This window comes from Rhinopithecus roxellana, chromosome 8, assembly GCF_007565055.1.
Source record: "Rhinopithecus roxellana isolate Shanxi Qingling chromosome 8, ASM756505v1, whole genome shotgun sequence".
Taxonomy (NCBI): Eukaryota; Metazoa; Chordata; class Mammalia; order Primates; family Cercopithecidae; genus Rhinopithecus; species Rhinopithecus roxellana.
Window position 1 is genome coordinate 12,740,556 of NC_044556.1, and position 17,252 is coordinate 12,757,807.

A 17,252-nucleotide genomic window follows, 5' to 3' on the forward strand; every position below is an offset into this window, starting at 1 on the left:
TGAGCGACCTTCCTTGACTGCGTGGCTATCATGGTCACCTAATTACTCCTTGCCCTATTTATCCTATGTTATTTCTTTCATAAAAGTTTCTCTGCCTGAAATTATTGTAGCAAATAATAATACATATTAGTATTGCTATGATAAAGAATAAAAATAGGCCGGGCGTGGTGGCTCACACCTGTAATCCCTGCACTTTGGGAGGCTGAGGCAGGCGGATCACAAGGTCAAGAGTTTGAGACTATCCTGGTCAACATGGTGAAACCCCGTCTCTACTAAAAATACGAAGATTAGCGGGGCATGATGGTGCGCGCCTGTAGTCCCAGCTACTCGGGAGGCTGAGGCAGGAGAATTGCTTGAACCTGGGAGGCAGAGGTTGCAGTGAGCCGAGATCACACCACTGCACTCCAGCCTGGCAACAGAGCAAGACTCTGTCTAAAAAAAAAAAGAAAGAAAGAAAGAAAGGAAAAGAAGAAAAAGGAAAAAACCCATAAGAACCATAACTATAGGCCGGGCGCGGTGGCTCAAGCCTGTAGTCCCAGCACTTTGGGAGGCCGAGACAGGCGGATCACGAGGTCAGGAGATCGAGACCATCCTGGCTAACACAGTGAAACCCCGTCTCTACTAAAAAATACAAAAAAACTAGCTGGGCGAGGTGGTGGGTGCCTGTAGTCCCAGCTACTCGGGAGGCTGAGGCAGGAGAATGGCCTGAACCTGGGAGGCGGAGCTTGCAGTGAGCTGAGATCATGCCACTGCACTCCAGCCTGGGCGACAGAGCAAGACTCCGTCTAAAAAAAAAAAAAAAACCATAACTATAAAAAGTATTAAAAACACAAAAACTTGCTGGCCACACAAAAATAGCTGGATCTGGCCCTTGGGGGAACCGGAGTTTGTGACCCTTACTGTGAATTTTTTTTTTTTTTTTTTTTTTGAGGTGGAGTCTGGCTCTGTCCCCCGGACTGGAGTGCAGTGGCCGGATCTCAGCTCACTGCAAGCTCTGCCTCCTGGGTTTATGCCATTCTCCTGCCTCAGCCTCCCTAGTAGCTGGGACTACAGGCGCCCACCACCTCGCCCGGCTAGTTTTTGTATTTTTAGTAGAGATGGGGTTTCACCGTGTTAGCCAGGACAGTCTCGATCTCCTGACCTCGTGATCCGCCCGTCTCGGCCTCCCAAAGTGCTGGGATTACAGGCTTGAGCCACCGCGCCCGGCCTGCTGTGAATATTTTATAATCAATTCATTTGGCCCTCATTTTGATGCAGCAGGTATGGTCTGTTGAGGTCCATGTTTTTTAGTTTGTGTTTTTTTTTTTTTTGTCTTGTTTTGTTTTTTTGAGACAGAATCTCGCTCTGTCACCCAAGCTGGAGTGCAATGGTGCGATCTTAGCTCACTGTAACCTCTGCCTCCCAGGTTCAAGCGACTCTCCTGCCTCAGCCTCCCGAGTAGCTGGGATTACAGACATGCACCACCACACCCGGTTAATTTTGTATTTTTAATAGAGACGGGGTTTCGCCATGTTGACCAGGTTGGTCTCGAACTCCTGACCTCAGGTGATCCGCCTGCTTCAGCTTCCCAAATGCTGGGATTACAGGCGTGAGCCACTGTGCCCAGCCTGAAGTTCATGTTTTACAGATGGGGAAATTGAGGCACAGAGCGGCAAAGTAGCTAGCCTAGGGTCACCGAGTGATGCCCTGGCTGCACCGGGATTTGAACCTAGGAGGCCTGGCGTGGAGTTGGGGGTGTCTGAAGTGGGGTTGGGGTGTCGGGGGTGGGAGCCCTGTGGTGGGCTGAGTGGTTCTGCTGCTGTGTCCCCAGGCCCTGGCGAGAGCGGGAAGAGCACCTTCATCAAGCAGATGCGGATCATCCACGGCGCCGGCTACTCAGAGGAGGAGCGCAAGGGCTTCCGGCCCCTGGTCTACCAGAACATCTTCGTGTCCATGCGGGCCATGATCGAGGCCATGGAGCGGATGCAGATCCCCTTTAGCAGGTCTGAGAGCAAGGTGAGCCATCAGGGCAGGCAGGGGCCCAGGGCAGGGTTCCCCAGACCCCGGAGCAGGGCCAAGTTCCCCAGACTTCAGGGCAGGGCAGGGTCCCTAAACCCTGGGGCAAGGCCATGTCCTCCAGACATGTGTGCATACATACAAGTGAACACACACGTATACACACATACACGCACACACGCATATGTATGCGCACACACACGTACACAAGGACACACAAACACCGACATGCTCACGAAGATACACATGCATGCCCACATGCACATGTCCACACACATACACAGATGAATGCACACATGCACATGTGTGCGTACATACAAGTGCACACACAAGTATACGCACATACATGCACACATGTGCACACACACAAATGCACACAAGGATCCATGCAGCTGCCCCCACACAGATGCACACAAATAAGTGCACACACAAATGTACACACCCAAACACGCCCATGCACGTGAACACACACACAAACACACACAAGCGTGCATGCAAATTCCCACATGCACACACATACACACATGCACACACGGAAACTCACACAAAGATACACACATGCCTGCATGCAATCCCCCATGCACATGCACGCACACGTGTGCACACATACAAATGCACACACAAGCACACCTATGTACGCACCCACAAATGCACCCAAGGATACATGCGCGTGCCCCCCACACAAATATGCACACAAATCACACACCCAGACACACCCATGCACACGTGTACATCTGTACACACACATGAGCACACTTATATGTGAATACACTCAGAGAAATGCACACACAACACTCAGTCCATCACAAAGGTCTGAGCAATGCTAGTAGTGCCTGGAGGGAGCCAGGGCTGTTTGGGGAAAAGAAGGGGAAGCCCAGGGTCCGGCGGGCAGCTCAGGGTTCACGCGCCTGCTGGGGGGCCTCTGAGGGGCAGATTGCCTCAGTGCTCTGTGTCTTCCTGTATAGAATGGGGGGACAGTGAGTGCTGTGCTTCCTGGGAGCCAGCTAGTGTAAAGAGCAGGGCTGGCTGCCAAGGAGGCCCTTGACCCCTGCAGGTGCCATGCGCCCCCCTGAGCCTGAGATCGCCCGAGCACATGTGCCGTCTGCAGCCCCTCATGTGCTGGCCTGTGCTTGTCCCTCCGGTGATCCATGCACAAACAGACGGAGGACAAATTAAACGTGTGGGGGGGGCTCGGGGCTTCTGGGGAACAAGAAGGGTAGTGGGAAGAGGGTGTGTTCCAGGGAGGACGCGGGGGTTGCAGAGATGCCTGGGGAGGGCAGCCCCACTCAGACAGGCTACCCTAACTGCCCCCGTCCTCCCTCCCCAGCACCACGCCAGCCTGGTCATGAGCCAGGACCCCTATAAAGTGACCACGTTTGAGAAACGCTACGCCGTGGCCATGCAGTGGCTGTGGAGGGATGCCGGCATCCGGGCCTGCTATGAGCGCCGGCGGGAATTCCACCTGCTTGACTCAGCCGTGTAGTGAGTCTGGGGTCTGCGGGGGATGGGCGCGTGGGGAGGGGCTGACGGCAGGGGCCAGGCTGGCTGGTTTCCTGCAGCAGGAGGTATTGTGGGCGCAGATGGGCTGTGAGGTGGTCCTGCTCCAGGATGAGGTCCTTCCCGGGGGACCCTAATTCCTGGGGGACCCTGTTCTGGGGGTGACCCTTTTCCTGGAGGAACTCTCTTCCGGGAATGACCTTGTTCCTGGGTGGACCCTGTTCCTTGGGGGTGACTCTGTTCTGGGAGTTAACTTGTTCTTGCGGTGACCCTATTCACAGGGGGACTCTGTTCTAGGGGTCACCCTGTTCCTGAGGGAATCCAGTTCCTTGGAGAGACCCTGTTCTAGGGGGAATCCTGTTTCTACAGTGACCCTGTGCCTGGGGGTCCCTGTGCCTGCGGGGACCCTGTTTCAGGGGTGACCCTGTTCCTGGGGGAACTGTATTCCTAGAGTGATCCTGTTCTTGGGGGGGGGACTCCGTTCCTGGGGGGACCCTATTCCTGGAGAACCCTGTTCCTGGAGTGACCCTGTGCCTTGGGGTCCCTGTTCCCACGAGGACCCTATTTCAGGGGTGACCCTGTTTCTGGGGGGACCCTATTCCTGGGGGTGACTCTGTTCCCAGGGAGACCCTATTTCCTGGGGGATCCTCTTCTGGGGTTGATCCTTTTCCTGGAGTGACCCTGTTCTTGGGGGTGATCCTGTTCCTGGGGGGACTGTATTCCTAGAGTGACCCTGTTCTTGGAGGGGCCCTGTTCCTGGGGGGACCTTGTTCCTGGGGGAACCCTATTCCTGGAGAACCCTGTTCCTGGAGTGACCCTATTCCTGGGGGGAACCTGTTCCTAGAGTGACCCTGTTTTAGAAGGGACCCTGTTCTGGGGGGACCCTTTTCTGGGAGTGACCCTGTTCCTGAGGAGACCCTATTCTGGGGGCACCCTGTTCCTGGAGTGACCCTGTTCTTGGGGGAACCCTGTTCCTAGAGTGACCCTGTTTTCGGGGGGACTCTAAACTTTAGCAGCTCTCCCAGGGGACACCACTCCCTGATGAGGCCGTTCCTCATGTCACACCATCCTTTGGGTCACCCTGCTCTGTGTGTGAAGCTGCTTTTCCTTGGGGCTCCGTTGCCTCAGGTGGGGGACACTCCTGGGCCATCTGCCAACCCCAGGGATCCCGCCCCCACCCGGGGAGCTCTCCTCCCCAAGCGGCCCCAGCAGGGTCCTTGCTGGGCCTTTTGTAGGGGCCTGGGAAGCAAAGGGAGGCTGGCTGTAAGGCTGGGCCTCAGGACTCCTCGCTCTGCAGCTACCTGTCCCACCTGGAGCGCATCACCGAGGAGGGCTACGTCCCCACGGCTCAGGACGTGCTTCGCAGCCGCATGCCCACCACTGGCATCAACGAGTACTGCTTCTCCGTGCAGAAAACCAACCTGCGGTGAGCGCTCCACCTAGGCCCAGCCTAGGGGGCAGGGAAGGCTTCCTGTAGGAGGAGGAGGGGCAAAGGAGCTGGGGCCCTGAGGGATGAGTAGGAGTTTCTTTTTTTTTTTTTTTTTGAGACGGAGTCTTGCTCTGTCGCCCAGGCTGGAGTGCAGTGGCCAGATCTCAGCTCACTGCAAGCTCCGCCTCCCGGGTTTACGCCATTCTCCTGCCTCAGCCTCCGGAGTAGCTGGGACTACAGGCGCCCTCCACCTCGCCTGGCTAGTTTTTTGTATTTTTAGTAGAGACGGGGTTTCACCGTGTTAGCCAGGATGGTCTCGATCTCCTGACCTGGTGATCCGCCCGTCTCGGCCTCCCAAAGTGCTGGGATTACAGGCTTGAGCCACCGCGCCGGGCCAAGTAGGAGTTTCTTAGTCCCAGCCTTCAAGGAGCTGCCAAACTAGGGGAAGCAAAGCTCGATGTAGACACCTCCAGGCCCCCAGGTAGTCAGGAGTGGGACCTGGAGGAGCCCAGGTTGAGGCATCAGAGATCCAGGAGGGAATGTCTTCTTGGAGGAGGGGACATTAATGGGGTTTTGACAGATGAATTGGAGTTCACTAGTCCTAACCCTGAAGGGGCTGCTGGGGAGGAGGAAATAGAGACTATACAGTCAGGACCAGGCCTGGGGAGGCCTGGTCTGGGGAGCTCAGAGGTGATCCCTGTAGTCATCAACACTGGGGGATGGACTAGAGGGTGAGGCTGGAAGTCAGGAAACTCAGAGAAAGGAGGAGCCAGGACAGTGGGTGTGGGGATGGAAAGGAAGGAATGGGCAAGAGTTGTTTCTGATGTGGAATGGGCAGGAGTGGATGAATGTGGGAATTAGAACAGGAAGTCAAAAATGACACCCGAGTTTTTTGTCAAAGTGATGGGGGTAGACAGTGGAGCCAGTGGGCTGGGGGATGAAAAGGTAAAGATGGAGTCCTTTGGGACAGGTTGAGTCTGAGGGGCCTAGGGGCATTGGGGAGGTGGCTGGACACCACCTTAGCTGGCAGACAGAGTTGGGAATGGCCAGTGCAGCAACCCTGACCCGAACCCAGCAGAGCAATGGCCAATGTCAAAGGTCAAGGAAAGGAAAGGTCAAGAATACAGTGAGAAGAATGACACTGGGATTGGCAGTTAGAGGGTCACTGGTGACCTTAGCAAGCTCTGTTTCCATGGGTTGATGGCAGGGAACTGAGCAGGTGTGCAAGGTGATGCCCAGAGACAGGAATTCTGTTTGACCTACTCCTATTTGGCCTTCCTTTCCCTAAATCCCCCAAACCTATTGTTCTGGCCTCTGCAATAGTCCTTACCAGGAAGGTTCATAATTTATCTGTTTCCTGTGGGTCTCCTCCACAAGATGGAGAGCCTCACAAGGTTAGGGGCTGAGTTTGATTCCTCCGATTCTTTAGTGAATAGCTAAAGGTCAGAGTAGAAGTTGGTAAATGTGGATGGATGGTTGGAAAGATGGAAGGGAATGGATGGGTGGATGAATGGGTGGATGGATAGATGAATAAATGGATGGATAAGTTGAGGGATAGATGAGTGGATGGATGGGTGGGAGGATGGATAAGTGGATGAATGAATGGGTAGATGGGTGGGTGGATGGACGGATGGATGTATGGATGGATGGAAAGAGGGATGAGTGGATGGATGGATGGGTGGATGGGTGATACATGAATGGATGAATGGGTGAATGTCTGAGTGAAGGATAGATGGATGAGTGGATAGATGGATGGGTGGGATGCATGGATGAATGGGTGGATGGATGGATGAATGAGTAGATGATGGATGAATGAATGGGTAGATTGGTGGATGGGTGATGAGTGAATGGATGGGTTGTGGATCAGTGAGTGAAGGATGGATGGATGAGTGGATAGATGGATGGGTGGGTGAATGCATGGACGGATGAGTGGGTGACTGCGTGGATGGATGGGTGGGTGACTGCATGGATGGATGGGTGGATGAGTGGATGGATGAATGAATGGGTAGATGGGTGGTGTGTGGTGGATGAATGGATGAATAGGTGGATGGGTGAGTGAAGGATGGATGGATGAGTGGATGGATGGATGAATGGATGAGTGGATGGGTGGGAGGGTAGGTAGATGGGCAGATGGGTGGACAAGTGAGTGGATAGATGGGTAGATGGATGGATGGGTAGATGGGTAATGGGTGGACGGATGCGTGGATGGATGAGTAGATGGAGAGATGGATGGGTGGATGGGTGGATTGAGTAAATGGGTGGACAGGGGGGTGGATGATGGATGGATGAATAGATGGGTAGATGGATAGATGGATGGATGAGTGAATGGATAGATGGGTGGATGGGTGGGGTGGATGGATGGATGAATGGGTGGATGGATGGGTGGATGAGTGGATGGATGGATGAATGAATGGGTAGATGGGTGGTGTGTGATGGATGAATGGATGCATGGGTGGATGGATGAGTGAAGGATGGATGGATGAGTGGATGAATGGATGGATGAGTGGATGAATGGATGGATGAATGGATGACTGGATGGGTGGGAGGGTGGGTGGATGGGTAGATGAGTGGATGAGTGAGTGGAGAGATGGGTAGATGGATGGATGGGTAGATGGGTAATGGGTGGATAGATGGGTGGATGGATGAGTAGATGGAGAGATGGATGGGTGGGTGGATAGGTGGATTGAGTAAATGGGTGGACAGGCAGGTGGATGATGGATAGATGAATAGATGGGTAGATGGATAGATGGATGGATGAGTGAATGGATAGATGGAAGGGTGGATGGATAGATGGATGGATGGGTAGATGAGTGGATGGATGGATGAATGAATGGGTAGATGGGTGGTGGGTGATGGATGAATGGGTGGATGGGTGAGTGAAGGATGGATGGATGAGTGGACGAATGGATGGATGAATGGATGAGTGGATGGGTGGGAGGGTGGGTGGATGGGTAGATGGGTGGATGAGTGAGTGGATAGATGGGTAGGTGGATGAATGGGTGGGAGGATGGATGAGTGGATGAATGAATGGGTAGATGGATGAGTGGATGGATGGGTGGATGGATAGGTGGATGGGTGGATAGATAGATGGATGGATGGATGGATGGATGGATGGATGGATGGGCGAATAAATCGATGAATGGGTGGGTGGATGGGTAAAAGTTTAGGAGTGAAGGTAGAGGCTGAGAAATCATGCGGAAGTCTGGGCTGAGGAGGTGATTTTTAGGTGTGGCCCAGGAGTGAGGCGAATGAATGGAGTGAGGGCTCAGAGGAGACTGAGACCCGAGATGAAAGGTGATGCCCGCAGTTCCCAACTAGCCAGTGGCCAACCCCACCCCTTGTCTCATTCTCCAGACCCCCCTCTCAACCCCATCTGGCTCTGGATGTGGGGTTTGAGGCACTGTGAGGACGCATGGGAGGAGTGGGTCTCAGGGATCAGGAGACACATACAGCAGCTGCAGCCTAACTGCTTAATCATCAGTCCCGATTTCCCCTCCTGTGCAATGGGGCAAGTCCCATCTTGCTTGAGGCCCTGGCCTGGGCCCGTCCAAAGCCTCTGCTCTGGCACTTCCTGAGTAACGGTTGCATCCCCAGGGAAATGACGCACAGATGGTTATCAGTGACCCACATTTCTCAGAAGAGAGAGAACAGGAAGGTGGGGGCAGGCTTTTGTTGCTGTGTGTGGTGTGCCCAGCCAGCACCAGGGCACATTCCAGATCTGTCTGACCTGCGACCCTGTAATGTAGGGGTAGAAAGCAGGCAGCCCAGCACAGTAGAAGCTTGGGAAAGTCCCCTCTCCTCCCTGGATCTCAGCCTCCTCATCTGTAAAATGGGCGTAAGACTCATTCCTGCCTTGCGGGAATGACATGGCAAATCCACGAGAGGCTAGCACCTATTCTTGCTGTTGCTATTATTGATCTTGGCATATCCCAGATGTGATGGGGTTTGGGGGTGTCACGGAGCAGGGTCCTGAGCTCTGAAAGGGGGCACCTTGATTCCCTGTAGGATCGTGGACGTCGGGGGCCAGAGGTCAGAGCGTAAGAAATGGATCCACTGTTTCGAGAACGTGATCGCCCTCATCTACCTGGCCTCGCTGAGTGAATATGACCAGTGCCTGGAGGAGAACAACCAGGAGGTGCGCCACCGCCTCCCTCACCGTACCCACTTATTGGCCCAAGGCCCATCACCTGAGCAGGAAGCTCTGGTGCAGAAAGGGAGGTGTCCCTGCCCTGAACGGGCCTGTGTGCCCAGCATGGCTATGAAATTGCCCCTTCAGGCTTTCGTGGTCAGATTGCAGCAACCCAAGACACAGACCCACAGTGTTTGGCCAGGACCCCAGACACACACACACACATACACTACACATGCACACACGCACATGCCCACACGCATGCAATGCACACACATGCACATACGCATATGCAATAAACACACACGAATGTGCACAATACACGCACACACGTGCACACACATGCACATGAACACATGCAATAAACGCATGCACATGCACGATATATGCACGTGAACACACATACATCACACGTGCGCATATGCGCGCACATACATGCACTCACGTGTGCAATACATGCATATGCACACACATATGCACACATGCACACATGCACATATGCATCACACACGTACATATACACTACACATACACACGCACACACATCCACACACGCACACACACGCACACATGCACACACACGCATGCACACATGCACATACACATGCACACACATCCACACACATGAAGACACATGCACACATGCACACACACCCACATATACACACATGCACACACATGAAGACATGCACACGCACACACATCCACACACACACACACATGAAGACATGCACACATGCACACACATGCACACACACACATACACACATGGACACATGCACACAGATGAAGACACGCACACGCACACATCCACACACACGCACACACATGAAGACACATGCACACACATGAAGACATACGCACACACGCACACACATGCACACACACCCACATATACACACATGCACACACATGACACATGCACACACATCCACACACATGAAGACACATGCACACACGCACACACATGCACACACATGCACATACAGGAAGACACACACGCACATGCACTTGCACACACAAGTGCTCACACACGTGCTCACACACGTGGAAATTCCTGTCCGCATGCTGGCCGCACCATGGAACACCAGGGCTTCTGTCACACTCTTCACAAACACATCCTTGAGGGAGTCACACATGGATGCACAGCTACACAAGCACCGGCCGCATCGAGGAACACTCAAGCCCCGAGAGAGACACGGCCGCCTGCACACAGGCAAGCACAGCCGTCCCAGGAGAGCAGGTCTCTCCCCAGGGGCGATGTTCTGCTTCTGTTCAGAAAGGCCTGAGGCTGCTTCTTTTACAAGTGTGAACTTTTCTCCTGCTCAATCCTTGAGCCCAAAGGTTGGGTGCATTATCACCTGCAAGGCGTGACTGTAAGGGTTAAGGTTTCACCCAGTTTGGGTCAGATGATATAATTTTGACTTTCAGGCTGAATGAGATGGAATGAATTTTAGGTCATCCTGATACTGCTTGTCCTCGAGTCTAGCCACATGAAATGGACTCGCTTCTTAGGGCTTTTGTAAGAAAGCTGCGCAGACCCGGCAGTTTAAACAACAGATATTTATTCTCTACAGTTCCGGAGGCCAGAAGTCAGAGAGGGAAGTGTGGGCAAGGCTGGGTCCTTCTGACAAGACAGAATCTGTCCCAAGCCTCTCCTAGGTCCTAGTGGTGGCTGCAAATCCTTGGAGATCCTTGGTTGTAGGGGTGTCAGCCTGATCTCTGCCTCCACCTAACACACAGTGTCCTCCCTGTGTGCACGTCTGTGTGTAAACTTCCTCCTTTTTATTTGGAGACAGAGTCTTGCTCTGTCACCGAGGCTGGAGTGCAGTTATGTGATCATAGCTCATTGCAGACTTGAACTCGTGGACTCCCAAAGTGCTAGGATTACAGCTGTGAGCTGCCGCGTCCGGCCAGGTCTCCCTCTTCTTCTTCTTCTTTCTTTTTCTTTTTCTTTTCTTTTTTTGAGATGAAGTCTCGCTCTGTCACCAGGCTGGAGTGCAGTGGCGTGATCTTGGCTCACCACAACTTTTACCTCCCAGATTCAAGCAATTCTCCTGCCTCAGCCTCCCGAGTAGCTGTGATTACAGGCGTGCACCACCATGCCCAGCTAATTTTTGTATTTTTAGTGGAGATGGGGTTGCACCATGTTGGCCAGGACGGTCTTGAACTCCTGACCTCAGGTGATCCGCCCGCCTCGGCCTCCCAAGGTGCTAGGATTACAGGCGTGAGCCACCGCGCCTGGCCAGGCCTCCCTCTTCTTATAAGGACAGCAGTCACGGACTTGGGGGCCCACCTTATTCTAGTATTGCCTCACCTCAACGACCTCTTCAAAGACCCTATCTCCAGGCCAGGTGCGGTGGTTCATGCCTGTAACCCCAGCATACTGGGAGGCCAGGAGTTCAAGACTCTCTCTCCAGATAAGGTCATACTCTGAAGCTCTGGGGGGACATGAATTTTGGGAGGACACCCTTCCAACCAGCACAGGCACAAAACCACGTCAGGCACACCCAGGCAGCTGTCCACACGGAAACACGGGCACACCCGCCTCAGCCCCAGCCAGGCAGGTAGGGGTGAGTTCACGCCCCTGGAGCCAACAGCCCTATCTCCGCGATGGGAGGGTTTCCTGTCCGAGCTGGCCGGTTGAAGCAATAACCTGTTTCTGCCCCCAACACAGAACCGTATGAAGGAGAGCCTCGCCTTATTCGGGACTATCCTGGAACTACCCTGGTTCAAGAGTACCTCCGTCATCCTCTTCCTCAACAAAACCGACATCCTGGAGGAGAAAATCCCCACCTCCCACCTGGCTACCTACTTCCCCAGTTTCCAGGGTAAGCAGTTCTAGAACTTTCCATACCCTTCACCTCCCAAAAGCAGCTCCAAAGAGAGATGCTAATCCAGGCTCTACTTCAGCCTGGAGTCACGGGAAGTTTCACATAGGATCAGACCCGCCTTCCATACTCAGCTCCATCCACTGTCCAACCTCATTAAATCTGTTTCCTCCTCTGTGGAATGGAATAAAATAGCAAAGGGCCTTGGAACTGAGTAAAGTAAGGAATTCTTAGAAAGAGGTAGCGTATCATGTACACCTTAAACATTTTACTTATTTATTTATTCTTGAGACGGAGTCTTGCTCTGTCACCAGGCTGGAGTGCAGTGGTGCGATCTTGGCTCACTGCAGCCTTTCCCTCCCGAGTTCAAGTGATTCTCCTGCCTCAGCCTCCCAAGTAGCTGGGATGACAGGCATGCACCACCACCTCAGCTAATTTTGTATTTTTAGTAGAGACGGTTTCTCCATGTTGGTCAGGCTGGTCTTGAACTCCCGACCTCAAGTGATTTACCTGCCTCGGCCTCCCAAAGTGCTGGGATTACAGGCCTGAGCCACTGCGCCGGCCTTTTTCTTTAATTTTTAAAAGCAGAGCCTTGAACAATGTTTCCAAAGCACACAGTTTTTGTAAATATAACGACCTTCTTTCATGCGGCTCTTGTAGGTATAGATTTGCATAACGTTTCTTTTAATCGCATGCGAACCAAGACACGTACAACGGCCAAAAACAGGTTTGGGAACAAACTCTCAGTACATCCAGAGGGTGAAAGGGCCACAGGGCAACTACAGAGAAATACCATCTAGTGTTGGGCACCACTTAGTATATTTTACAAAGGGGAGGCAGAGTTGTGGTTAATCCAGGGACCGACATGACAAAGGTATATATTCACTAGCACTTTCCCCAGAACACCACTGTGAGGATAAAGTGTGGTGGCGGAAGTATCCTGCTTAGCTACTGCCAAGTAACACACCGTCCCCAAACTTAGTGACTTAAACTGGCCATTTTCCTTTGCTCATGATTTTGTGGGTCAGGAATTTGGGAAGGGTTGAGCTGGGTAAGTTCATCTCTGATCCATGTGACATCAGCTGAGCTGCCTGGGATTGGAGATACACTCCAAGATAGCTTCTTCCCCCACATGTCTGGTGCCTTGGCGCTCTTGGCCTCTCTCTCTCTGTCTCTCCCTGCCTCCGTCTCCCATCTCATCTATCTCTCCTCCCCTTCCTTCCAGTCTCTCTCTCTCCTTTTCCACCTCCCCTGTTCTCTCTCTCTCTCCATTTGGGGCCTCAAGATCCACAGCCTCCTCATATGGTTTGAGCTTACTCACAATATGGCTGCCTCAGGGTAGACAGACTTCAGCCCAGGTGGAAGCTGCTTGCTTCTCATGATCGCCTCAGAAGTGTCAGACGTTACCTCTGCCACATTCTATTTGTCAAGCACATCACTCATATCAGCCTGGATTCAAAAGAAAGAGACTCCACCTCTTGAAGGAAGAATGATACAGGGAGGGAAGGAAGTGATGGCAGCCATCTTGGAGATAACTTGCCTTCATTTCCTGGGATGCCATAACAAAATACCACAAACTGGGTGGCTTAAAACAACAGAAGTCCAAAGTTAAGATATTGGCAGCATTGGTTCCTTCTGGAGGCTCTGAGGGAAAATCCATTCCATGCTTCTCTCTCAGCTTCTGGTGGTGGCCAGAAGCCAACAACCCTTAGCTTGTAGACGTATCACTCCAATCTCTGCCTCCATGTTCAAACGGCTGTCTTCTCACCGTGTCTTTACGTGTCCTCTCCTGTTGTTCTAAGACCATCAGTCATCGAATTTAGGGCCCATACTTTGGTATGACCTCTTTTTGTTTTTTTAGACAAGGTCTTGCTCTGTTGCCCAGGCTAGAGTCCAGTGGTGTGATCACAGTTCACTGCAGCCTCGACCTCCTAGGCACAGGTGATCGTCCCACCTCAGCCTCCTGAGTTGCTGGGACTACAGGCATGCACCACCACATCTGGCTAATTTTTGTATATTTCTGTAGAGACAAGCTTTCGCCATGTTGCCCAGGCTGATTTAGAACTCCTGGGCCCAACCACACATCTGTCATCCACCTGCCTTGGCCTCCCGAAGTGCTAGGATTACAGGCGTGAGCCATCATGCCCGGCCGTGACCTATTTTAACCTAATTACATCTGCAAAGATCTGATTTATAAATAAAGTCATATTCTGAGGTTCCAGGTGGATATGAATTTTGGGGGACACTGTTCACCTCAATATACAAGCAACCATAGTAGATGAGTCCTTAGTACATACTTGACACCAGGTCCACAATCAGTAAACATAAGCTTTGGTGAAGTCACCAGGTTTTGACCCCTGGTCTTGTCATGTCTCAGAGCCCGTGAGGCCAATTTTAGCCAATCATACCCGCAAGATTCAGGGTCTGGGAGATAGATGTCAAGTTGTTCCAGGATGGTGGCCTAGACAGGCCCTCTTCCCTGCCTAGCAGCCCTGGTAATCAGATCATAGTTTAGAGAATCTGGGAACAGGATAAGGTAGATATTTTTTCATTCAAGTCAAAGGGAACCTCCCATGACTCATCCTTGTCTCCCAGCACAAGTGGCTGGTGCACCCTTTGCTGACTCTCAGCCCTTCTCTCTGCTGTGCTAAATAATATTTATGATAATAATAATAAGCCACACTTTGGGAGGCTGAGGCGCGCAGATGACTTGAGGTCAGGAGTTCGAGACCAGCCTGGCCAATATGGCAAAACCCCATCTCTATTAAAAATACAAAAATTAGCTGGGTGTGGTGGCAGGGGCCTGTAATCCCAGTTACTTGGGAGGTTGAGGCAGGAGAATCGCTTGAACCTGGGAGGCAGAGGTTGCAGTGAGCAGAGATCATGCCACTTCACTCCAGCCTGGGCGACAGAGCGAGACTCCGTCTCAAAATAATAATAATAATAATAATAATAAATAACAATAGCCAACACATCTGCTGCACTGGTGGAAGCTACTCTACATAGCTTGTTTAATCTTCATGTTAAAACCCTATGCAGGGCTGGGCACAGTGGCTCACGCCTGTAATCCCAGTGCTTTGGAGGGTCAAGGCGGGCAGATCATTTGAGGTCAGGAGTTCAAGACCAGCCTGGCCAACATGGCAAAACCCCGTCTCTACTAAAAATACAAAAATTAGCTGGGCGTGGTGGCAGGCGCCTGTAATCCCAGCTACTGCCGAGATTGCACCATTGCACTCCAGCCTGGGCAACAGAGCGAGGCTCCATCTCAAGAACAAAAAACAAAAAACACCTACACAGCAGGACTTACTCATCTAGCCGTTATAGAGATGGAGAAACCGAGGCACAGAGTGATGCAGTCTCTTGACAACAGTCACACAACCAGTGAGAGGCAGAGACAGAGTTTGAACCCAGGCTGTCCAGACCCAGAGCCAGAACGTCTGAACTTAATCGTTCTACTACTACATTGTCTTTCTGAAATAATATTGACAGGTTACAACCATGAAGTCTTCTGTTTATTAAGCAACGAACCCTCTACATAATGTTAAATCCTCGAGACAACTCTGTGAGGCCCAATACTGTTCTGATCCCCATTTTGCAAATGAGGAAACAGGCTCACAGAGTTTACAGGTATTAAAATACTATTATAGATAACCCAACTCGTGAGAGAGTAGCAGAGCCAAGTCTAGGGCTCCCAAAGCCCTTAATTCACGTTGTGCTTTCAGTACACAGGTATTGAACACCCTGACATGTCTTATCAGAGCAGCCACCCAGGCTGACTTTGAGGACTCTCTTCCTCTTCTTTGGCCTTGCTGCCCCTGTCTGCACAGTCCTGGGATATTTGTCTCTGTGATTCCAGTCTGCCAACCGCAATGGCTGGAAGCGAGGCCAAGAGAATGTCTCTCTTTAACCCAGTTCTGCCGAAAGTCCCAGAGCTGGATCTCATTGGTCCATTTCAGGTCACATGACTCTCATGAGACAACCTCCTGTGCTCCCATTGGCTGGGCGTGAGTCATGTGACCAGCTATGACTACAAAAGATGGCGTCAATGCTCAGAAAAATGACGGGAGGGATCCCTGGGGCCCTTTAGCTCTGGTATTACGGGGAAGAGGGTCACCAGAGGCCCCCAGGGTCCAAAGATGGAGGGTCCTCACCCACTTCCCGCACTCTGTTTCCCCAGGCCCTAAGCAGGATGCCGAGGCAGCCAAGAGGTTCATCCTGGACATGTACACCAGGATGTACGCCGGCTGCGTGGACGGTCCCGACGGCAGCAAGAAGGGCGCGCGCTCCCGACGCCTCTTCAGCCACTACACATGTGCCACGGACACACAGAACATCCGCAAGGTCTTCAAGGACGTGCGGGACTCGGTGCTCGCCCGCTACCTGGACGAGATCAACCTGCTGTGACCCAGGCCCCACCTGGGGCAGGCAGCACTGGCGGGCGGGTGGGAGGTGGGGGTGGCTGCAGGGACCCCTAGTGTCCCTGGTCTCTCTCTCCAGCCTCGGCCCACACGCGAGTGAGTCGGGGGATGGACGGCCCGCTGCTGGCTGCTCTCTTCTTTGCCTCTCACCAGGACAGCCGCCCCCTAGGGTACTCCTGCCCTTGCTTGACTCAGTTTCCCTCCTTTGAAAGGGAAGGAGTAAAACAGCCATTTGGGGCGCCAGGGTGGGTGAAAAGGCGAAGAGATCAGGGGATCGAGGGCTTGGGTGGGTGAGCATCTCTCGGGACCCCATTTCCGGACATGTCACCTCCTGGGCAGGGGTCTGGGACCCGCTGTGGGTGACGCACACCCTGGCATGGGGCTAGTGGATCCTTTAGGCGCCTTCGGGCGTGGACTCTGGTGCGCTCTAGTGGACAGCAGAAGGAACGCCTTCCAGGAGCCTGCGGACTAGGGCTGCGGGGACTTCCTTTTGCAAAGGGTAACAGACCGCTGGAAAACACTGTCTCTTTCAGAGCTCCGTGGCGCACAGCGTGTCCTACCTCGGTTTGCAGATGGGAGAAAACGCGGCCCACAAGCATCCCCTCGTCCTTTGCAGGCTGGGGGTGGGCATACTGCATCTTAACCTTTTGTATTTATTCCGTCACCTTCTGCAGGGCTCCGTGCGGGGTGAAATTAAAGATTTCTTAGAGGCTGTGTCGCCAGCGTCCTGTTTATCCCTCTGCAACCCTTTCTCGGCAGGGGGCACTGGTTACAGTGCGGGGAGCAACGTGAGGTAGGAAGGAAAAAAGTTGTACTTCTTGTCTACCCACCTGTCCTGGCCATGGTACTCAGAACTGCGGGGGCTGTGAGTCCTGCAAGCCGGGATGTGGAGTCCAACCTCCCTCCCTGGCTAGGGGGACATTGGAGCAGACCCCTCCGTGGCTACTGACTCG

General features: G+C 52.8%; 1 protein-coding gene across 1 annotated transcript in view; it reads left to right on the forward strand.

The window, feature by feature from the left end:
• GNA15 (G protein subunit alpha 15) overlaps positions 1-17,017 on the forward strand; it is a 29,557-nt gene extending 12,540 nt beyond the window's left edge. Inside the window, exons 2-7 of the mRNA XM_010367303.2 lie at positions 1,811-1,995; positions 3,323-3,477; positions 4,790-4,918; positions 8,927-9,056; positions 11,728-11,881; positions 16,059-17,017. Coding sequence (XP_010365605.1) covers positions 1,811-1,995; positions 3,323-3,477; positions 4,790-4,918; positions 8,927-9,056; positions 11,728-11,881; positions 16,059-16,285 — 980 coding nt within the window. The 3' untranslated portion in view covers positions 16,286-17,017. The remainder of the gene's footprint in view (positions 1-1,810; positions 1,996-3,322; positions 3,478-4,789; positions 4,919-8,926; positions 9,057-11,727; positions 11,882-16,058) is intronic.
• Positions 17,018-17,252: the final 235 nt, after the last annotated feature.